Source organism: Callorhinchus milii, unplaced genomic scaffold, assembly GCF_018977255.1.
Source record: "Callorhinchus milii isolate IMCB2004 unplaced genomic scaffold, IMCB_Cmil_1.0 Scaffold2, whole genome shotgun sequence".
Classification (NCBI taxonomy): Eukaryota; Metazoa; Chordata; class Chondrichthyes; order Chimaeriformes; family Callorhinchidae; genus Callorhinchus; species Callorhinchus milii.
This window is the reverse complement of record NW_024704743.1, coordinates 28,376,509-28,400,985: the sequence shown is the minus strand read 5'-3', so window position 1 is coordinate 28,400,985 and position 24,477 is coordinate 28,376,509. Positions and strand designations below refer to the sequence as shown.

At 42.5% G+C, this 24,477-nt stretch overlaps 1 protein-coding gene across 4 annotated transcripts in view; it reads left to right on the top strand.

Moving 5' to 3' along the window:
* si:ch211-191a24.4 (uncharacterized protein LOC100150331 homolog) overlaps nt 1-13,820 on the top strand; it is a 28,822-nt gene extending 15,002 nt beyond the window's left edge. For 3 of the 4 annotated variants that reach the window (XM_042332464.1, XM_042332463.1, XM_042332465.1), the window contains exon 5: nt 12,409-13,820. In XM_042332464.1, coding sequence (XP_042188398.1) covers nt 12,409-13,103 — 695 coding nt within the window. In that variant the 3' untranslated portion in view covers nt 13,104-13,820. Of the gene's footprint in view, nt 1-7,069; nt 8,389-12,408 lie in introns of those variants that run through there. The other variant, XM_042332466.1, reaches the window with a different exon arrangement.
* The last annotated feature ends 10,657 nt before the right edge of the window (nt 13,821-24,477 follow it).

The window sequence follows — 24,477 nt, the reverse complement described above, 5'->3', positions numbered from 1 at the left end:
TTATCAGAATATCACAATTAACATTTCTTATGGAAAACAGCCGGGTTATTGATTGAGTGACAAGTAAAATAAGGTTAACTACTTGTCCCAGGGGTGAGTTATCAGAGTTTCACTGTATGTGGTTACCTTTGAATTGTGATGCCATTGCAATGAAAACCTGTGTGACAAAAATTCAATTGTAATTCTTTGCAGCACTACAGGTTTTTTTTCAGACTCTTACAGAATCCTTCAGCATACTTATCCAAACCAGATAGATTTCAACACATATATGCCACTAACACAAAGATATATCCCTGCACTTGGAATGGAGTGCACACATTTTCCCTGGAGGCAAAACTTAGTTGACCTAATTCCAGAGAGCATTGGGTGTAGGTTAGAGATAGCCAAGGTTTGGGGATCCCTGGGTTTGCTTTGAGGTATTGCAGGAGCTCAACCAGCTAAAACTACATACCTTGCCATTGAGAACACTAATATCCTGTATTGAATGTTGGAGACTGTTACAGTATGCGCTTGTGACTGATGTTTGCTGTGACGTGTTTGGCTGTGCAACGTTCTATAGAAATAATGATCAGATGTGTCTGGCATTATTAATGTTCTAATAAAGATTTGTTGCTTTTTGATGGAAAATAAAATGTTATTATTATTTGCTGAACTTGAAGAATGAGGAATTTGAGCCTGTGGGTTTCCTGGGGGGGGGGGGAAATTTAACATATTTATGCTGTTGTGTGGACAGATCGTGTTCTGGAGTTTGGAAATGTCAGTAGGAGGCACACATCAATTTCACTTATGCTAGCAGTTTGTCTTAAGAGCAATTAGTTGTGTACAGGCTGACCCAGCTGATTCTGTTATAACATGACCCACAGATGCAACCCCTGTGTTATTATGGGTTGTGCAAAGAAAATGCCCAGGAGTCAGCACTCTTGGTTGAAAATCATCCCAAGATATTCAGAATGAGTAGTCCAGGGACATTCTAAACCACCCCGATAATCCCAGTCTTTGCCAGACTGCACTGGCTGCCTATCCCAGAGAGGATCGATTTCAAGATCCTCACCCTTGTCTTCAAATCCCTCCACTCCTCTGCACCCCCCTACCTCTCTGACCTCCTCTCTCCTCACAACAGTGCCCGTTGCCTTCGCTCCTCCGGGGCTGGCCTCCTCCTTGTCGCCCGAATCCTCCGCTCCACCATTGGTGGCCGTGCCTTCAGCCACTACTCCCAGAGGCTCTGGAACTCCCTTCCTCACTCCCTTCGCCTCACTCCCTCTCTTCCTATTTTCAGGTCTCGGCTGAAGACCTTTCTTTTCGACCGCGCCTTTGGTCACCTTCCTCCCCCTCCCCCCTGGCTCGGCCCCGGGATCCGTCACTGTGAAGCGCTCTGAGATGCCGTGGAGGGCGCTATATAAATCCAAGTTGCTGTTATGTTAGGGTGATGTTTATGTCAAGACATTTGAATGTACCCAAATTTCTGGTACTTCCACTCTCCACTTTCCTTCCACTTTTCTCCCTCACATCCGCACCACAACTGGCACCGCCTTCCATCACCTCCGGAACATCGCCACACTACGGCACTACCTCACCCCTCACGCTGCTGAAACCCTGGTTCACGCCTTTGTCACCTCAAGGCTGGACTACGGGAACTCTCTCCTCGCCGGCCTTCCCCGCCACCTCCCTCCACAAGCTGCAGGTCATTCAGAACTCTGCAGCTCGTGTACTGTCCCGCACCAGGCTTCGCGACCACATCACTCCCACCCTCGCTCGCCTCCACTGGCTCCCCATCCCCCAGAGGATTGATTTCAAGATCCTCATCCTCACCTACAAGGCCATTCACGGCCTTGCTCCCTCCTACCTCTCCAACCTACTATCCCCCTACCTACCTGCCCGTACCCTCCGTTCCTCTGGCTATGGTCTGCTCCACGTCCCCCGCCCCAACCGCCCTACCATCGGTGGTCGGGCCTTCAGCCTCTCAGCCCCGAGGCTCTGGAACTCCATCCCCCAGTGCCTTCGCCGCCGCCTCCCTTTCCTCCTTCAAGGCCGGTCTCAAAACCTTTCTCTTTGACCGTGCCTTCAGCTCCCCTCTCGACTCTCTTCCCCCTCCTCGCTCCCTCCCTTCCCTCCCCTCACCCTGACCATTTCCCCCCTCCTCGCTCCCTCCCTTCCCTCCCCTCACCCTGACCATTTCCCCCCTCCTCGCTCCCTCCCTTCCCTCCCCTCACCCTGACCATTTCCCCCCTGCTCAGGTCATGACCCAACTGTGCAGCGCCTTGGGACGTCCTCCTGACGTGAAAGGCGCTTTATAAATGGAATCTTGTTGTTGTTGTTGTTTCCAAATAACAGTAAGATTTGGAAACAAGCTAGTTGATTTGGAGCTGAGTGCTCCATTTTTAAATCTCACATAAACGACATCTGACATAATCCCCCACCCCCCACCCAAGTTTCTAATGGCAGTTTCTACCTGTGCAAATATCTTGTCAAAGAAAGGGGATTATGTTAATCAAAGACATGATTGAAAAGATTTTTTGGGGGGAGCTTTTGAAGCCGGTATGGTAGTTGAAAGTGCAGCCATAAGTGACGAAAGAAAAAGGAGCACAAAATAAACCAGAGGTCAACAGTGGAATGTATGGGCTGGAATGTATACAATGATTGTAAACAGTAGATGGACTGGGGCCTAGTTTGGGAATGAATTTGAACACTGGTACAATATTCTTGAAAGTAAGTTGCCCTTATATGAAATTGCATTTTTACCACCTGAAAACGACTTTGTCAAAATCTTGGAGCTTCTTAGATGATTCAAAAATCATACTGAATTATAGTCATCACAACAGCTGTTGAATTATTGCCAACAATCCCCCAGATAAAAATGGTAATTCGCTTCATGGCTGTTTGTGGAACATTGCTGTGTGAAAATAGGCTGTTCTGTTAACCCCAACGAAATACAATCACTTCACTTTATATCCTGTGAAGTGTTTTGAGTGACATTCCTGATGTGAAAAAGATTAAAAACTATTAAGTGCAAGGCTTCTATTTTCTTATATCACAGAACTTAACTGTGAGTCCTGTAGCTCAGCAGTTAGAGAACTCGAAAGCGAGAGACCTGGGTTTGATTCCCGGCAGGACAAGTTTCCTTACTCCACGTGCCTCAGTTTACCTAGCAGTAAGTAGGAACCCGGTTGTTAGTCAATTGGTGGATTGCTTTTCCGGGGTAATAATTCCTTCAAAAAATAATAATAATAAATTGGTCACTCAATCCACGACTGTTTGTGTGACACTGCTGTACGCAATTGGCTGCCTCGTTTCACCCACAAAATATACAGTCAATTCATTTTACAGTATATTGTGTGAAGCACTTTGAGATGTCTCAAAGACGTGATAAGGTGTTATATCAAATGCAAGGATTATTATTAACTGAAGATCTATCTATTGCCATACATGAGATATCATGTGACATTGATAGCTGGAGAGCAATTTTGAGGACTCTAAAACAGAACCACAAAGTCCTATTAGGTTACATTGTGTGTTACCTACTTTAATCAATGTTTTCTGTATTTGTATTTGCTCCATCCTGTCATAAAGAATAGGCACGCAAATTCCAACTCAGTGCTTTAGCCCAAACTATGTTTCGGACTACTTGTAGGCTGTACCTTAATTGTGGTGCAGCATCCAATTGCAAGGAGCACATTTTTATTTGAACTTCCACTATCTTAATTGTGTATTTGTCACGTGAAGCGCCTGGCCAAAAGTTAAGCTTATCCTTCCTTCTGGAGATAAGGAGCTTCATGCATTGCTGTGCTGTGCTGTTTTGTGAACAAAACTTTATGATTTTTTTATTCAAGTGGAATTTGTGTTTGAAACTTGCAGCAAGGTGAGGTGAATAACGAGTGAAATTCAATGCCATTTCATACCTAATCATCCTATTTATTATCGATACTTGACTAGGTACTATGCATTCAAAATATATTTGTAAATTCAAATAATGAATAGCAATATCTTTTCGCTAGTGTGCATTTTTGTAAAAATGTTGTAGCGGTTATTGATTCACCACTGGTAAATTATCAATTGTGCGGAGCTGAAGGTGTCTGCCCTCGTTTTTGTGCTCAGTAAACATTATAAAGTTGCACTTGTAGCGCATGATCTGTGGTTGCTCACTGATCAGTTGAATAGTGATACAAGGTGATCTGATTAGAAAGAACCCCATTTGAGTGCGGGGTGGGTGGAGGGGTCGCTTATATGCTGGAACAACCAACATCTGGCATTAACAAGCTGGCGTCCTTTTTTTTTAAAAAAAAAGACACCTTATGGGTCTTCAGGTCTCCTGCGATGTTGCATCTTGTGTGCGATGTGCAGGATGTTCCACTCACCTTAACCTCCTTCTCAAAGGAAATTACATCAATGGCACTTACCCGTGTACAGCGTGAAGGAAGTTCAGTCAGTGGCACTTCCTGCATATAGTCCACATGTTTGCAAGTAGTGGCATTGGCAGCAATCTGCTGACTCGGTTGCGGGGTGGGGGGCGGTGGGGGCGCAAGCAGCTGGGGTGGGGGGGCTATGTTGGGGGGCAGGCAGCAGTCTTTGTTTTTTTTTGCTAGACCCAAGATAATCTGGTGTCTAATCTTTTGGATCTGAGACATTGCATTATAAAGGAGTTGCCCTGTATAATGCTTCATGTTTGTTCTGTGAGGAAGTGGTGCCATTGATAGTCGCTTAATTGTGGTTGCTGCCTGTGATTGGATTGACTCTATCGCTACTGCCTTTACAGTGTAACGGTTTCCTCATTTGTCCTCCTACAGTATTTTCAGTAAGTCTCTACTGAAGTAAGTCTTTGCCCCGCCCGACCCGCCCTACCATCGGTGGCCGGGCTTTCAGCCTCTCTGTCCCCACACTCTGGAATTCCATCCCATGGTCCCTTTGCCTCGCTTCCTCCATCGCCTCCTTCAAGGTCGGTCTCAAGACCCTTTTCTCGACCGTGGCTTTGGTCTCCCTCCCACCTCTCTGCCTTCTCTCACTCCTACACCACCCCTCCCCCATTCTCGGGCCCCGACACCTGACTTTGGGACGTCCTCCCGACGTGAAAAGCTCTTTATAAATGCAATTTTGTTGTTGTTGTTTAAGCTTAGCACTAAAGCTGATTTAGGGCTTTGGGACGTCCTCCCGACGTGAAAGGCGCTTTATAAATGCAATTTTGTTGTTGTTGTTTAAGCTTAGCCCTAAAGCTGATTTATCTTTAATATTAAACAATTGATCCCTGAGAGTGAGTTAAATTAGTTGCAAAGTTATATTTCACTAGATTGATTTTGAGAATGACACTTCAATTGTGTGCAAATGTCAACATAACCCTGTGACCCAAATTATGTCTTAAAACACATAGCCAGCTGCTGTTTCGGGTAAATACTGTAACCTGCCATAAACAAACTGCGTACAATATTCCGTCATACGGGTTTTGGTTGCCTGAACATTGAGTGGAAAGGATCTGTTGCACCAGTGTGACGTTTCCTTTATCGACTCTGCCCATCCTTTTAGCCTCTCTGTGAAATTGGCAATTCACAGAGTGTTTTGTGCTGTGAACTAGATTGCCTATTAGGACTACAAAAACAAGGAGAAAGATCCTCTTGCCTGGTGTAGATGGTGAATATGTATCTGTGCTCCAGGGAGTCCTTGAGGATGGTAGAAGTATTCATGATTTGAAAGTCAGTAGACCATGGATGAGGTGCCCCACAGTTTGCATGCATTATAGTTGTGTTGCATTTCCTAACAGTAGCAATAGATGATAGCTTTCTGGCCAATAGAGAATTGCTCCAAACTACAGTACATGCCCTCTTCTACAAGCAGGTTCAGCAAGTCTATCGCCCCTATCCTGCTTGTCACCTTTAAATTCCTCCATGGTGTTGCAAACTCCTTCAACCCTGCCCACGTAGTCACTCCCTTTACTCAATGAGCACCTACCAGCCTGCTTCATGTCCTCTGCCCTATCTATCCCACCGTCAGTGGGCAGGTTTTTAGCCATTCCGCCCCTGTTTTCTAGAACTCTATCCCGGAGTCCCTCCGACTCATAGCCTACCTCCCCTCTTTCAAAGCATGTCTCAAGATGTACCTCTTTGACCGCATTTTTGGTGATCTTTCCCTTCTCCATCACCCCTCTGCTCCTATCTTCAGCTTGGATGCCCATCCAACAAAACAACAATTTGTATTTATATAGCACCCTTCACCCAGGGTAGTGTCAGAGTTAAAAACTGAAGACCTTGGAAAAGTCCTCCCAACCTGAAAAGCGCTATATAAATGTAAATTTCATTGCATTCTTTAAACTCAAACTTCAGCTCTACAAATATATTTTGTGTGATTTAGGTCTAATTTAGGAACCATCTAACATTAGAAACCGTAAAGTATTGATTTCAGTGGTGTCACTTTGGGAGTTTCAAAAAAGCAAATAAGACGCAAGTTAAACAACAACAATAAGATTACATTTGTATAGTGCCTTTCACGTCAGGAGGATGTCCCAAGGTGCTGGACAGACAGATTTATGGACCCGAGCTGAGGGTCGGGGTTGGGGAGGGCAGCGTGGGAAGCAAGGCGATCGAAAGCATGGTCAAAGAGAAGGGTCTTGAAGGTGGCGAGGGAAGGGGCGAGTCGGAGGGACTGCGGGATGGAGTTCCAGAGGGTGGATGCAGAGTGGCGGAAGGCTATTTTCAGTGAATGCCCGTTCAGTGCATTGCAGCCTTTTGTAGCAAGCATATGGCTCAGAGAGAGATATATAACCTTATGTTTTGAAAAAAAACAAATTTCATTGAATCTGTATTCTATTTTGCAAATTTCTTAGCTGTCTGTCAATGCCTCGTTGTGGATTGGTTCTCTTTGTGCAACAACAACTTGCATTTATATAGCGTCCTTCCCACTGGGTTATGTCCCAGAGCGCTTAACAGTGGTGGAGTCTGACCCCAAGCCAGAAGGAGGGGAGAGGTGACTGTAAGCACGATCAAAAAGGAGAATGCAAGTACTATTGCGATAAGGTGTTGTGGGGCTGGTGGTGTGCTGGTTGCTGCTGGTATGACCACTAACTACTTCCTCGCTCTGGTTGTTACAGGACTCTTGCAGTTGGTTGAGATCATTCTGAACCTGGTGGTCCTGATCTGTGCTGCAACAACCCAAAGTGCCTCTGCAGGGTTCCAAAGTATCGGAGGCTTCGGGAGTACCTATCATTACATCATGGGTTATGCCAACAGTGGATTTCTAGGGAAGGAAGTCCAGGAGATCGGTGAACTGGATGTACAATACAACTATAAGAAGTCGGCAACTGTGTACTGTGCTGTAGGGATCAGTGTTATTCTGTTTGCCTTTGCTTTGGCCTTTCTCATAGTTGGATGTGTGATGGGGAGCAACAAAAATGCAAATGTCCTGCTTGGAGAATGTGTTGTAAATGTTCTTTCAGGTCTGGCTTACCTCATAGGAGTAGCACTGTACCTTCATTACATTAAGAAAACAAATGCTACTGACATGTGCAAAAGGAGAGAATCTCTCTATAACCGGCATGGCTATACCTCTGTAAAATGTGACATACTTGGCACAGAGGTTGCAGTTTCCATCTTTGCTGTCATGCTTATTGTTGTTTACATTGCCGGAGTGGTTTTTGGAGTCTTGGCTTACCGAGAGTTACGGGCGGCACAGCCACAAAGCACAAAACCCCCAGCGGCTTCTACTGTGTGGAAACGCAGTGCAGCCTCTGAGGTGGTGCCAATGGAATCCGACCTTTTTGTATAAGCTGTTATTAATTCAAAATAAATTCAAACATATTAATGTTGCTATACTATTCATCACTACATTGATAATCAGCTAGATATATTGATGGAATATGTGGTTTCAGTACCCATGACCTCTTTGGCCAGCCTACAGCCAGTTGTATTTCTATGAGCAATTAAAACTTTAGGATAGAAACATCTGTGAACTTGTTACTTTGCAGAGAATATGCTAAAATTGTTTCAAATTTCATGTGATTCTGTTTAACTCGCTGGGATTATCTGCTAAAGTTTTCACTAGGGCTCCACCTATAGGCAAAGTTTCACACATCATAACCAGGTAGTCCATGAAGTAAGGTAAAAGTGTTTGGAGTTATCTACTGTGTGAGCACATTGACAGAACAGAAGATGTGTGATATTAACAGAGCGGGTAGATTGGATTTCATGAAGGTAACTTTTTGAAGGAATTAAAGGAGAGAATAACCTATTCTAATGATTAGTAATTTGAACTTCATGTCAGATGTCTTTGGCTTACTTTTATATTTCAGGGTTGTTTTTCTTAGTTGTGTTAGAATATTGTATAGGTGAAAAGGGAATTATTTAGGATCTGGCAGTATCAGGGAATATAAATATTATATATGAAGAAAAACAGAAGTCGCTGGGAACACTCAGAAGGTCAGGCAGCATCTATGGAGAAAGGAAAGTGAGTCAATGTTTCGGATCCATGACCCTTCATCAGAACTGGGGCATGTTGGGAGGGAAAGGCTTTTAAGGACTAACAGCGAGTGGGGAGGCAGGACAAGTAAGACAAAGGAGAAAATGGGGTGAGGAACAGGGGATGATGGGTTAAAGAGATGTTAATAATACAAAACAAAGGTGGGTTTGCAACAAGACAGGGGGAAAGAGGTGCCATGCCCTATTATATATGGCATGCTTTCATTAAGATTCCTTTGGAAGGGTTACGGAACAGATAGTCACATGAAGCTTTCCTATATATTTTCTTAAATGTTTGAGGAACATACAATTGCTCAAGGTCACACTTTTGACACTCTAGTTCATTGCTTCATTATCTTACTAGTGAGACTGTGTAACATTTTAATCGTGTGTTGGAGTAGCTTTTAATTTCAAGGAATTTTAAGACTTCCTGTCCATTTTTTGTGTGTAACTGAATCACGAAGTAGGAAGACCTCTCGTCTGTGCTGACTTTGCTGGTCACGGCCAAGGTAATGGTTAGGAGACTACCACGGTACACCTGGGCTAGAGAGAGAAAGGTCACCTAGGAGGAGTCCTGTAGCTCAGTGGTTAGAGCACTCGCTTTGCAAACGAGAGACCTGAGTTCAATTCCAGGCAGGGCGACACCTTGGGCAAGTTTCCTTACTCCACACGCCTAATAATAATCCCTCCCAAACCAAAAACAATAATAAATTGGTCATTTTCAATCTACAACTGTTTGTGGGACATTGCTGTGCGCAATTGGCTGCCGCGTTCGCCCACAAATACACAGTCAATTCACTGAAGCCACTTTTCAGGTTGTTTTCAAGGGTAGTATAAATTGTATACAGTATATATATATATATATTAGTATAAAGGCTGTATAAATTGCACTGTGTGCGTATGTATATATGTCAGTTTCCCTGTGCTTTGTTGACTTTTTAAAAACTACATTACCTCATTTTAATTTTTGGTCGCTATGGATCATTTTCAGGGAAGCTTAGTGGCAACGGACTTCAGAACAGAATTTATTATGCTGGACAGCAATTTAGATACCAGATTAAGACTATTCCTGGGCTGTTTCTGCCAAAGTGCATTGTAACTTGGAGTAACCAATATCACATTTATAGACTTTTTAAACTGGTAACTGTAGGTTTTTCTGTTACATTGTGCCACATCCTCACCTTGGAATTGTAGAAGTCATGCAAGAAGCATTTGATGACAGCTTCACTGTTTCAGTGTGTGGCAAAGATACCATTATGTTTTCTTCATCAGTTCTGCAGTTTTTGTATGTATTCAAATCTAAACATATTCTTTTTTTAAAAAAAATAAAATTTTAAGCTCTTAATATTTTCTTTCAAGACGCATTCACTTATCATCAAATGTAAAATCTTGGTTAATTTGCCAATTGAAAATTAAAACGCCTGAGATTCAAACAATTGAGTCAATGTCACAAAAACATATTTACATTGAACCGGTCATTTTGCCCAACTAGGATATGCCAGGGTTGATACTCCATGATTCTCCACCTATCCTAATCAATTCCTCCCTTCCCCATACCTTTCTATTCTCGTCTCTTATGTATGTATTGAGCTTCCTCTTAAATGCATTCTTACTTTCTGCTTCAACCACGTGAGTTCCATGTTCTCTGGGTAAAGACATGCATGCAGTAGTTGAATTAAATTTCCTTTGAACCCTTTCATTGTATAAATTTACAACTAGGTGTATGTTTTTAGAATACTGGAATGGTGTCTTTAAACATTAAAGAATCTATTAAATTCTTATGTTTCTGGTATCAAATGCTACAGAACAACTCTTCAGTTAACCCTCCACCATTTGAAGGATTTTTTTTATGTAGGATGTTTTATTTCACATTATTTTTCTTAAAACAATTGAAATCAGAATGAAGGATAATGAAATGAAGTGTATTTTCTGTTGCTTTGTTTGAATGTAACTATGCACACTACAGAAATGCTATCACATTCCTTAGCCAACAAGTCCATTATCCTTGTTTTCTGCAAAATGTGAACCATGTGTTGGAAATTGCTGGAAGTACCAAGCAAGCCCTTTGAAACATAAACAAATTAGAGACTGTTACAATAGTGTGAAGTGTGCGATCAGGGAAAGTGGTTATTTTCAACCTGAAACTTTAGCTTTATACTTGAGAGCTTAAATATCAAATGTTAACTATGTACTTTTGGGATGCTGGTACAGTATTTTGTTTTCTTATCTTTATTCTGAATGCATTTACAAATTGTCTCCACAAGTTTTTTTTAATAAAATCTATTTCACGTTTATTTTTGAAGCGTCCATCAAAGTTGCTTTCTTGAAAGTTCAGAAAACATTATGAAACCTCAGTTAGAAAAAGTAGTCATTTAAATCTGCTATCTTGTTCAAATTCAGCAAAACAGCTATTTTCAGCTACATTTTACAAAGGATTTATTCATCATAACAATGAAATAATTAATGCTAATAGACATGGGAGGTTAAACTTCTTTCAGCACTAAAACTGTTTGTTTTTTGAATTGCTGGTGGTTAATGTCGAAATATTCTCATTGTGCGTTCCAAAAATTAAACTTAACTCTGTTCTGTTATTGTTGTGCATTTACAAATTATCTCCATAAGTTTTCTTTTAATGAATTTTTAAAATAACAACAACAAAATTACATTGGTATAGCGCCTTTCATGTCGGGAGGACGTCCCAAGGAGCTCGACAGAGTTACGGACTTCTGTCTAAGTATGTTCTGTGCGCTATTGGCTGCCATATTTCGCCCACAAAATATAGTCAATTCACTTTACAGTATATTCTGTGAAGCACTTCGAAACATCTCAAGGATGTGATAAAGCGCTTTTATCAAATTCAAGGATTATTATTGTTAGTAGTAGTAGTATTTGAAAAGCGAAGGTAGAGTCTTCCAGTGTCCTGGCCAACAATCCCCAGTTGAAATTCGCTTCATGGCTGTTGTAGGATATTGTTGTGTTATGGAGAGTTGATTACAATTTCCTCTTTCCCTTCACTTTCAAAATATAAAGAATGTTTCCATTTAATTGTGTGAAATGCTCTCAAAACATATACAATGAATTATCTTTAAATGTAAGAAATAGTGTAAAAAGATATTGCTAAATGCAAGGATTATTATACAGAATATGGCAACTAATCTACACCAGCAGCATCCCATGCAGTGCAAAGAGATAACTAACCAATTAATCTTTAAATTAGAAGTATTCTGATGATGACAACTATTGTCTTAAAGCATAACTGCCATGTATCTAAGGGGAGTTCCTGTTGTCCATACGTATACAAAGATTCACACTGAACTTTAAAAGGGAATAAAGTAGACGCAGCCCAGACATAAAATTTGTAATTTAGAAAGTATGTTTACCAGTTTACCATTGAGTGTAATGTTTACAGGATTGACCATATACACATTTGACATCCTGATGTCCATAAATGAAATGATTTATCTTTTTTAAGAAAGAAAATCATATTTTATGAGATGCAACAGTCGACTAAGAGGGTAAGCGAATGACCATGTCCAGGTCTCTTGCAAATGTTGCTCTTGATTTAGTCACTCAGCAGTGTGCAAATCCATCTTGGTGACTCACTTGACACTTTTGTATTTCCACGAGAAGAGGCAAATACAGTCTGATCTCTATTGGGGCATTCGTTCTATCAGAGCAGACAGGATTGAAACTTTGCCCTGTGAAGTGTAAGCCTACTGCATCAGACAGTTTCCCAGGTGGGCACAAATAATGGCAGCCATTGTCCTGGCAATCGGGTTCATCAGACAAATTATACCATAATTCCTGAGGAGGATAATAACAATACAGAGCTGTAAACACCGCAGTCCGTCTCCAGTCACCAGAATACCTGTCACTAGTGAAAAATGGAAAACAAAAGAGTTTTATAAAAGTTTTTATAACAGTTTCATAAATTTTATATTTACAATGTTTACAATCTTTGCGTTTTTGTTCACAGGTGTTTTGCAGTTTTCAGAACTTATAACCAATCTCATGGTCCTGATCTGCATAGCCGCTTCCCATGTAGCGATATCTGGATACACATCGATGGGAGGACTCGGGGCTGGAGCTTTCAGCATCGACTCGGCCTACAGTCCCTTCCAAGGCACAGAGCTGAAGCAGGTGCGGGAGCTCGACATGCAGTACAGTCAGATGAGAGCTCCAGGAGTATATGGAGGGGTCGCATTCACCATTGTTGTGGGCTCCCTCACGCTACTTTTCCTGGTGGGTGGTGCCAAACCTCCTCACCGCCTCTCCTTTAAACTGCTCACAGGGGAGGTGGTGTTTAATGTGCTTGCCTGTATCGGGTACATCATAGCTGTAGGACTCTATCTGCATCTGATAATTAAGGTGAATGGCACAGAAATATGTAGATTGAGGTACCGTTTGTATGCTGGTCGCGGATACACCTTTATGAATTGCGATGTCCAGGGAGGGGATGCTTCTGTGGCCTTGTTTGGTCTAATTTCAGCGTGCTTGTATTGTGGGAGTGCAGTGGTGAGTTTCTTGACACTGAGAAAAGTCAAGGCACTCAAGAGAGTTCTGTACTCAGATGTTGAGATCCAGCCAGACTTAAGTGGGGATGAATATCGGCTCCCTGCTAGACGTTTGGAGGAGAAAAAAGTAGAGCGATCCGTGGCGACGCTGGTGTAAAGCAGCCCCTCCAACAGAATTTATTTTTGTTATTACAATATGCTAAATAGTCCTATTTTAAATGAATTTATACAGTTGTGGTGGAAGCCGATAATCTGAGCGTGCGGTTTGTTTTAAATAGCACAGCCACGTGTACATTTTATTCTTTTTTTATATGGCCGAAATAAACATAATAGTGTCTACCATTTATGCTAAGAAATTGCTTGGAAGACATTGGCTTTATGGCACATTGAAATTATTAACATTACACACAAACTACAATGGTGCTTTGTTTTAACCAGTAAAATGAATCGGAATACTGCAATTGCTAAGTGCCCAGTGGAATATTTTTGAGAATTCAGTTTAATTTTACTCAGCTTTGTGCAGTGCATTTAAAAAAAAAATGTTGCTGCTGATTCATGGCATAACTTTGCGAGTGAGCTAGTTTTCTATTCAACTTTTTGAGAATATTATTTGTATTCATATTAAATAACCATAACAACAATTATTGTCTGATCAGGAAATCCTTTTTTTGTAAAAATATTCTGTATAATGAAAAAAACATTTATCAATGTGAAATCTGTGGAGCAGTTTCATGTAGTTTGCATGCAAAATGAGGTAGGGTCTAATTAATATTTTAGTTAATTTTCAAAATAACTGATCGAATGGAATGTGTTTTTGCTTAATGTTACTTTTCCTGTTAAGGAAGTCAAAAATAAAGTATCTTTAACAATAAAACTGTCTTATGAAATTGTGTTTTATTTTAACACATCTGAAGTGTGTGACTGGAAGCAGTTGATTCTATCTGCAAATGAAATAAAACTGAAGCAGAATAAAAGCAGGATTGCAAACAGCTGAGATGTTGCTGCTGAACAAACTTTCCTTTGCAGCTTGAATGCAAAAACTGAACAAAAACTGGAATGGAATATCACCCCAAAATTGTGCCACTGAACCCAAGGCAAGGAAGGGGCTTTGAGAATAAAATCGGATATAAGAATAACAAATAATTCCACACTAACATTGTATTTATTTAACTCATCCAACCTTCAGTATTTATAGAATAAGCACAACACACATTTACACAGATCAGAGAAACATACCTGATCATTGTAACAACAGTTAACTCAACATCCCTGTCCAGTACAGTACCTGAACTATTTTCTCATCTGGTTTGGGTGTGGTCCGAAATAGTGCGTCTGTTCTATCCCCAAACCTCACTGGATGCTTGTGGCATCCTGGAGAGAAACCTGTGCTACTCACTGGTGCTGAGGCTGAGCTGATCTCATCATTACAACCTGGAGCTGCTGGTGCGACTGCAGGTGATGGTCAATGTGAGAGGAGAAGTGGTGGCTGGTGCCAGAGATCTGGATGGAACTGCAGAGAGGAGAGAATTCAACACTTAAAGAAGGGTAAGACTTGGGGGGGTCACAAACCTCACCCAAAACACAGGGTGAAACCAGCTAAAGGAGGAAACGTGAGAGTTGGTGTAAGGTGCAGCACTGTACTGCAAATGTTAGTTGGAATTTTGCATAGTTTATATCATCTTGTAAATATTTAAGCCCAAAAGGTCGATTTTACATGTGTTCATTTTTTAAAGATTTATGCATTTCTAAAAGCATAGCCGCAGGGGAAAGGGAAGTTTAACACTTCCCAGTGTTTCAGATAGATGTGGTACATTTTTGGAAGAAATGTTAGAAATGATGTTCTCAGAAACGTTCACATTTTAGTGATGTTGGGATTTGAGTTGCAACTAAGAGAAAATTGATGCAAAATCTCTGTGAGTGAATTTAATTCATTTCGAGTAAGATTTTGCTAACTCACAGAATATTATTGTTTTTCTGGTGTGAATAAAATCTTTTGAGCTAAGTGTAATTCTTTTAATTTTCATCTTTTGAAACAAAGTTGTTAAAGCGTTTTCTAAGTAGGTAATATTGACATTCAGAAGAAATAACAAAGAAGGAAATAATGTGTGTTCTACTATTGCCTGAGAGCTGTAAATGTGTAATATAGGTTCACATATAGTTGTTTGAGATGTTTTGACAACGTGATAAGGCGCTATATGAAATGCAAGTCTAATTATTGTTTAATTTTCTCAAAAATTATAATTGATGAGAAAATCCATCTGGACTCTTACTCTATTCTGGAGCGTTCAGAATTTGGCAAATGGCTGAATTCAGTTTTAACTTTGAAGTCGGTTTTCAGTGATTCTTAAAAGAAGAGTATCATCTCCGAAATTAAGGCTGCATTTGAGAATTTGCCAAATTCCTGAAGCTCCGAAACTCTACATAAAAAAAGAGTATATCTAGACCCAGGTGAAACTTCTTCCCATTAGAATTTCATGTGGCAGATCTGGTTTGAGATAAGGATGGTGGTGAGATGGTCTCAAGGTGAGAACTGCAGTAGGAAGCCAAGAACAGCAGCATTTATAAACTGTAGGCTCTTCACACTGGGTAGGATCTGGAGTGCTAAAGAGGTGAGTCATTAAATCCAGTACAATATTAGATGAATATAAACTATGAGTGACCCAGTGTGAGAATGGGCATTGACAATAGTAATTTGAGTGGAACATATATATTTGAATAAAGCAGCAAGGCTTCAAACACGCGGTCATTGGGGAGCAGTGGAGGAATGCTGAAGAGAATACTAGTCAGGTACACTTAGGGTTAGTACAGTGAGACACAAATGAAGCAGGACATTTCATACAGATATAAGGTTCAGATAGGACAAACATCCGAAGGTTGGAAAGGGGAGTATATTTCAGAGTAGGAATGAGGACATAAAAAGAAATGCACCAGAAAACATTACACTGCCTGTTTGTTGGTCATGCTGTCATAATAATAATCCTTGCATTTGATACATCGCCTTATCACATCTTCGAGACGTCTCAAAGAGCTTCACAGAATATATTGCAAAGTTAATTGACTATATTTTTGTGGGCGAAATGCGTCAGCCATTTGCGCACAGCAGTGTCCCACAAACAGTCATGGATTGAGTGACCAAATTATTTTTTTTTGTGATGTAGCACATATAGGACATTGACTTTACTGTTTGTTTGTTTGTTTGTTTGTTGGGAGGGAGGGAGGGAGGGAGCAGTGATTTTAAAAACATTTAAAATACATTTGAAATGTGGACAGCAAAAAAAAACTTTAAAATAATAGCCAAGTTTGCAAGTATATTTTGAATAGGTAAAAGTTTACCAATTCAGGATTATATTAATAGAACAAATTAATTATTTTAAAATTGCTAAAGTCATGAGTCCTCATAATATAATTCCACAACTGTCTTGCCAATGCAGCATAGAAACATGTAGAAATATTAGCCCTTATGGCCACATTTCTCTGACATGCTGCTATTTTGGGGGGGCTTCCAGTGTGGGACCCCACCATTTTATAATAATAATATTCCTTGCAGTTGATATAGCGCTTTTCATATCTTTTAGCCACCTCAAAGCGCTTCATAGAATATATTGTAAAGTGAATTGACTGTAGAATTTTCTTAGATTGTTAGCACTTTTCTCCATTTGATATATCTGATTAATGCTAAAGCTCAAGAAGTAACTTTCCATACAGTGAAAGCTTTATAGTATCATAAACATACACTTTTAGTAGGCTGTGAACATTTTGTGCTCAATGAATTCTTTTGCATAGTGTTAAATCCAAACAATTGCCCAATCTAATGTAAATGTACTGTAATAAAACCAACAATACTTTTACTTTTTACATTACAGTATACAAGATTCTCAAAATGCACATGCTAAAGTGAAGTCAGAAATGATTAGCATGACAGCCGTGGGAACTGCCCCTAGTGGATCCAGTGAAATAACAGCCACCTCAGAGCCCAGTTCAAGCCACAATAATGCTGTGGTAGGTCTTCACAAGGGAGAGAACCATCGAAGGAAGGACATCGAAACCAGTTCTATCTTGAAAAAGACATCCTCTTTTATGAGTAATCCTAATACTGTAATGAGCTCTGGTGGAATCACAAATCGTGCATTGGAAACTCAAATACTTCCGGGATCCACTCAGAAAGACATGCAGCCTTCAGTATTGGGCAACTCCCTTCAGAAAGCAGGGAACTTATCTTCAGTCACTGTGCCCATACGTCTGGATGTTCTTGCCTATTTGCTGAATCATGCTGTTATGAGTCCTTATAATATGATTCCACAGGTTTCTTGCTTTGGAGGTCAGTGCAGTTCAGCCACATGTAGAAATATCAGCACCAGCCCTTGTGGCCACATACCTCAGACCTCCTGTTGCTGTTACAGGGGAACACCTACTGCAGTTGGCCATGGTTCAGTACCTATATGTGTGAATCAGCAACAGAATTCCACAGGTGCTGTATATCCGAATAATGTAACTTATAGCACAGGGTCTTATCCTAGTCAGATGAAGCCAGTACAAAGTCAGAATTACGGTAATGCTGGTCAGGTTGTCAATAGATATCAGGAAACAATCTCTCCAGAGAGAAGATGGAAACAGAACAGCTTTTTACAATCCAGCACTGGAACACAAAAATGGGATGATCCTAAATCGATGGAGACCCAAGGTGAGACTTCCTGCACTGAAAGGCGAAATGGTAGCTTTAGTCAATCAAGGGCTTCTTTCTCAAGAAATGATTTGAGGAATGCTTCACCTCAGAGAAGCTCTGGAAACTGGAAAAACGGTCAAAATGATGGAACTGAATGGCAACAGAGGAATGTTGGTAGGACCAACGGAAAGTATAATGGTGGTCCAAATTCCAATTGCTGGAGGGCAGGTGGAGGAGATCAGAGCGGAGGGAGTACTTTTAGCAGAGAAAGATCATTCAGATCAGATTTTGGAAACAGGAAGAGAAGTCAAGAAGAAAACTCGTCATTCTCCAGCCAAGATTCATTTTCATCATCCAAGCAACCTCGTTGGTCAGGGATTGCTGGAGGCAGCTGGCAGCAGAAGAGAGGGCACTCTGATACCATGCAACAAGCGGAGCACACAAGAGAAAATAGTGGTGCCAAAATTGCTCCCACTTTATTTAAAGGGAAGACACTCTTTGCCACAAAAGATGTTGCTTGTGAAGAAGACTGGGATGCAGAATATGAAACAAAGCAGCCACAATCCTCCTTTGTGAAAGCAGATGATCAAGAAGAAAAAACACAATTAAATCAGCCTGCTAAATGTCAGGAGAAATCAGTGGATAAAATTTGGGAGACTGAATGTAAGGAAGAAAAAGAGTTGAAGCAAAATAGGTCACTGCAGCTTCAGAATTCTGAAGAGAAAACCGTATATGTTGGAAAGGAGAATGTTATTAAACCTGGCAAAAAAGTTCATTTTTTGCTGGACTTGGACACTTGCATCCAGAGCAACACACCATCCAATTTGGACAATATATTTAAGATTATGGAGAAAGATGAGTCGGTCACAACAGCAATGGGAGTGCCTGGAGAAACATTGCACTCAGGAAATCTGTATACCAGCTCTCTTTCAGTAGAGTCAAATGTTCCTAATGAAGAAAAGCTGGTCTTAGAAATGACTGAAACAGATGGTCAAGGATTATCCACAGAGAATTTTACAAAGTCTGTAAGCAATGCAGTTAAGAATGTCGACGAACATACCTTCACTAAAGATACAAATGAAAGATACAATGTAAAAGGGCAAATAGTACATAATACAAAGGATGATGGTCCTACCACTTTGATTATACCCTCAGAGAAATATGAATCTATGGTATTATTAGAGGTGGCACATCCTAATGTGTCAGCAATAGGTGAAAATACGGTTGAATCCAGCAATGTGAGAAGTAATGAAGATCTGGAAAATCTAGAGCACGAGATCAAAAATGGTATTTGTTTTTAAAGATCAGAGTGAGATAACCAGTAATTGAAGTGAGTGCAGATAGGAGAATTACTTTTGTTTTACAGTATTTACATTTAGAATTTTGTTTTCAAAATTAACAAATGGGGTAATTTAACTTATAGTGTAATGAACAGAAGTAAAGCACACTTCATGACAATTTATAATGCCTTATGCCGGCTGCACATCAAAAATACTCCCAGAAGAATTTTTTTTGACCTCGGTCCGCTGTGACTCTTTAACTCTGCATTTTTTGTACAGAAAGATTACAAATCATAATATTTGCAGGCATACATACAGAATTGCAGCAAAAGTTAAAATATAGATGTTGGATACAATTTGCATAAAAAGCAAGGTTTTTTTTTGGTAAGTACAAAGTCAGAATGATGGTAATCTAGCATTTATAGACAGAATATATTAAAAGTCAGTACATTTGTTTGAGGAACAAGTTTGTCTTGCATATTTGTGTCATCCTACTCAACATCTTGATGATCCGATCATATAACACTGGCAACTGTTTTTAGAAATCAGTTATATAAAATACCTTTAACATCCTTTAGTTTCTATCTCTGCTGGTTGTTTTCCCAAACAGTAACTGCGGATAACTTACAGATAACTGAATAAGGAAAACAGACTTGAAGAAGATATTGTGTATTTTGAATTATTCAGCATAGACACGTGACTTGTATCTATCCAGAAAAAACTTGAGATATAATATTTTTCCTACAACAAAGATTAGTGTTCAGGCCAGTGCTATGGTAAAAACTCAAACAATACATCTTTGGCAGAGGAAAATCAGACTTTAAACATCAAAAGTTTGCTGAAGATACATGACTTGTATCTATCTTGGTGCACTGTTGTCAACAAGTGCATCTTAATTTATTTTCCTTACATTTGGGCTCAGTTCTGTAAGTCTATGCCCATGATACATTCTGCTGTTAACTGGGAGTTAGTCATGCAGACCTAAGGAAACTCTGCAAACAGACCACATCAGAGCAGTGTTCCTGCAGGTGCTATGACTAGTTCTTATCCAACTGACTTGTGTAGTAATTTGTGACTCCTATTACATCTATTCTGTTGACTTGCAACTAATGTTATTTGGCACACTTTTTCAACTAAGGAATTAGAGTTAGGAATTATTGCTGGCAATTTTTTTGTGGAACTGTTTTTGGTGAGATGGTAAAACTAGATTTGTAATTTGTGTTGAATCAAACTTAATCGCAAGAGCAATATGCTAAAGATACATGAACAAAAACAGAACCACTATTCGTATTGTTGTCTTAAGTCTAAAATATTGCTCTCAGTTTAAATTTGGAATTTCTGTGCAAAATGTAATCTTAATTGTCAATCTTAACAAGTGCTCCAAGACGCTACCTGTGTTTACTTGTGTAAAGAGTGTTACATAAATGGAAATTTTTGTTGTTGTCCGCCTGGGAGCTACCATCAGGAGTAGCATTTTGTTTATGTAGAAAGAATAAATGTTCATTGTAGTATTTGCAAGCTCCAATTTGAGCAGGGCTGAGTTTCACTCATAAAAACATATTAGAATTGATTCTCAACTGGGAGTTATCTGTGTTTTTGTAACAGCTCAAATAATTGACGTTGATTCTGATAATTGATGTCTAATTCTTTCTGAAAGAATATGGTTTCAGTAAATATCCTTTCACCTTTTTTTAAAAAAATGGGAACTTTTGTTAAAGATGTTTTGGTTACCATGTTTTATTTCTATATATTCCAAAATGGAAAAAACATATTTTGCTGTGTCCCTGCACCAGCTGCCTTCTGAATATGTTGTTACTGCGAATAAAGAAACAATATACAAGTTTCAGTATTCTTTGCTGAATGCAGTTTTACGTGATGGTATCCAGGCTCCAAATAGTCTACCGGATATATATGTTCATTTATTTTTTATGATTACATTTGTTTCTTATAATGTGAGGATTGCAATTATGAATAATAATAATAATAAACAAGTAAAAAAACAAGTTATGAAGTTATTGAATTCTAGCCCAGATGACTCCTTTCAAACCCCCGCTGTTCAGAGGTGCGACAGTAGTGCTTTGAGTGTTATATTTCCTGATACGTCTTTGAAATTCGAAACTAGCCAACGATTCAATCAACCTGACAGAAATACAAGTAAATTAAAAATCAAAATATTTAGTATATTAGCAAATATAGTATACTGTTGCTACAAGAAACAAAATCAGAAGTTTGAAATTTATCATGATAGTTTCCATTTTGTTAACATTTTAAAACCCAGGGTCTAGTTCAGACAACTTCTTGTCTCAGCTGTAGTTAATTTATGTGGCTTAAGACCTTTAAAAACAAACAGCCTTGAAGAATGGCTTATTTTTGGTGTTCTGATACAACGCAGTTTTCTTTCATGACTTGGACCTTATTCACATCCAGTTGTTGGTATACCATTTTCAATTGTGTTCATCTTACCATCGTTCATCTTATAAAAAGGTAGCTTCTAATAAAAGTGGGACCTAGAACTGTTATACTGAACTGTTAACTCTTTACATTCTTGACGCTTTCCAAAATAAGTATTGCGGTATCTATTGCATCTGCTAAAGATTTTCCTCTTTGAGAGTAACATGTTTGCCGCTGTGCTTGCAAAACAATAACTGATTCGTGCGGTTACAAATGTGCATTATTTGAATCCTGTTTGATTTTAAAATATGTTTATTTGCTTTTGCGTGTAGCGAAATACATTGTTTAATGAAAATATTTATCTTAAATATTTAGCATCTTTCATTAACCTTGGTTTAAAAAGATATGCCACTGTGTTCTGGGCAAATTGTAAATTATGTATCAATAAGTGACATTAACAGCTTCCTGAGATACCAAAGAATTACTGAGTGAGTACTCGTGACATTATCCCAAACGCAGTGTCACAACTTTGATCGAGTCTCTAGTGGCATCAGACGTCAGTGTTGGAGCTGACTGTTGGCTGAAAAAACAGCCCTTGGAACTTGTTTCCAATCAAAGAAGCAGTTCGCATTCGTTGAACAGATGGTATTTTGACAGGAAAACTTCTTTCCATTTTGACGGGAAAACTTCAACAATCTTTGGATTTGGTGATTCTTTTTCCAGCCAGGATACAATTTGAACAGGATACAGTTCAAGATCCTGGTCCTCACCTTCCATGCCCTCCAGTCTTGCTACTCCCAACTCTGTGACCTCCTCACCCCCTCCACCCTGTTCACTCCCTCCTTTACGTGTGCTCTGAACCTTCTTCACGTTCCCCGCCTCGCCCGCCCCACTATTGGCGGGCAGGCCTTCCGCCACTCTGCATCCACCCTCTGGCACTCCATCCCGCAGTCACTCCGCCTCGTCCCCTCCCTCGCCACCTTGAAGACACATCTGAAGATCCTCCTCTTCAACTGTGCTTTCGATCTCCCAGCTTCCCCCCCCCGCCCTCCACCCTCCCCGAACCTGGCCCCCAGCTCGGGTCCGAAACTCTGTCTGTCCAGCGCCTTGGGACATCCTCCCGATGTGAAAGGCGCTTTACAAATGTACTTTTGATGTTGTTGTTTCTGAGATGAGTCTGTTCTCCCAGTCATGCAGTTCCAACAATTTAAGGTGACATACAGTATCTGGCAAATTGGGGGGTGGGGGGTGGTGTTGGGGGGGTGGGGGGAGGGAGGGGGGAAATGGGTGGGTGGGGTTTGGAGTTGGGGGGTGGGGTTGGGGGGTGAGGGTGGGGGGTGAGGGGGTGGGGGGGGGAGGGGGTGAGGCTGGGGTTGAGGGTGGGGGTTGGGGATGAGGGGTTGGGGGTGAGGGGTGAGGGTGGGGTTGGGGGGTGAGGGTGAGGGGGTGAGGGTGGGGTTGGGGGGTGAGGGTGGGGTTGGGGGGTGGGGTTGGGGGGTGTGGGTGAGGTTGGGGGGTGGTGTTGGGGGGGTTGGGGGTGAGGGTGGGGTTGGGGGGTGGGGTTGGGGTGTGAGGGTGGGGTGTGAGGGGTTGGGGTGAGGGTGGGGTTGGGGGTGAGGGTGGGGTTGGGGGGTGGGGTTGGGGTGTGAGGGTGGGGTGTGAGGGGTTGGGGGTGAGGGTGGGGTTGGGGGTGAGGGTGGGGTTGGGGGTGGGGTTGGGGGGTGGGGTTGGGGTGTGAAGGGTTGGGGGGGTGAGGGTTGGGGGGTTGGGGGGTGAGGGGTTGGGGGTTGGGGGTGTTGGGGGTGAGGGGTTGGGGGTGGGGGGTTGGGGGGTGAGGGGTTGGGGGGTGTTGGGGGGTGGGGGTTGGGGGTTGGGGGGTTGGGGGGTGTTGGGGGGTGGGGGGTGAGGGGTTGGTGGGTGTTGGGGGGTGTTGGGGGGTGAGGGGTTGGGGGTTGGGGGTGTTGGGGGGTGAGGGGTTGGGGGTGAGGGGTTGGGGTGTTGGGGGGTGAGGGGTTGGGGGTTGGGGGTGTTGGGGGTGAGGGGTTGGGGGTGTTGGGGGTGAGGGGTGAGGGTTGGGGGTTGGGGGTGAGGGGGTGAGGGGTTGGGGGGTGAGGGGTTGGGGGGTGAGGGGGGGTGAGGGTGTTGGGGGGTGAGGGGTGAGGGGGGTGAGGGGGTGGGGGGTGAGGGTTGGGGGGTGTTGGGGGTGAGGGGGTTGGGGGGGGTGAGGGGTTGGGGGCTGAGGGGGTGAGGGGTGGGGGGGTGAGGAGGTGAGGGGTTGGGGGGTTTTGGGGGGTGAGGGGTTGGGGGGTGAGGGTGCGGTTGGGGTGTGAGGGGGTAACTGAGGTGATGTGTGTAACAGCGCCTCTCATGTCGGGAGGTCCCGCGGTCTCGGGGCCGCTTCTGATCCACAGCGTCGCTCCCACACTGCGCACGCGCACAGTCTCTCACTGACGGGCGGAGCGGGGGGGGTCGCGCATGCGCGCCGTCGGCTCCTCCCCCTCTCCGCCTCTCCCCCCCTCTGTGAGGTCACATCCGGGCGGAAGTCTCCTTCTTTCGCGCGCCGACAGAGGCTCAGAGCAATGGAGCCCGAGGAGGAGGAGAGGCGCCGCCGCACACCGACCCCCACACCAGCCACACACTGACTGAGGGCACCGGAGCCTGTGTCTGGGTGCGGGCACTGTGTGAGACGGGGTTGGGGGTGTGCAGACACTGAAGGGAGAGGGAGAAGCGGTTGGTGGTGTGCAACCACTGTGTTAAGAGGGGGAGAAGGGTCTGGGGGTGTGCAGACACTGTGGGGGGGGGGGGGGGGGGGGTGTGGAGACACTGTGTGAGGAGGGGGGGGGGGGGGGTGTGCAGACACTGTGTGAGGGGAGGGGAGGAGGGTTTGGGGGTGTGCAGACACTGTGTGAGGAGGGGAGGAGGGTTTGGGGGTGTGCAGACACTGTGTGAGGGGAGGGGAGGAGGGGGGGGGGTGTGCAGACACTGTGTGAGGGGGGAGGAGGTTTGGGGGTGTGCAGACACTGTGTGAGGAGGGGGAGGGTTTGGGGGTGCAGACACTGTGTGAGGGGAGGGGAGGAGGGTTTGGGGGTGTGCAGACACTGTGTGAGGGGAGGGGAGAAGGCTTTGGGGGTGTGCAGACACTGTGTGAGGGGGGGCAGAAGGGTTTGGGGGTGTGCAGACACTGAGGGAGAAAGGGT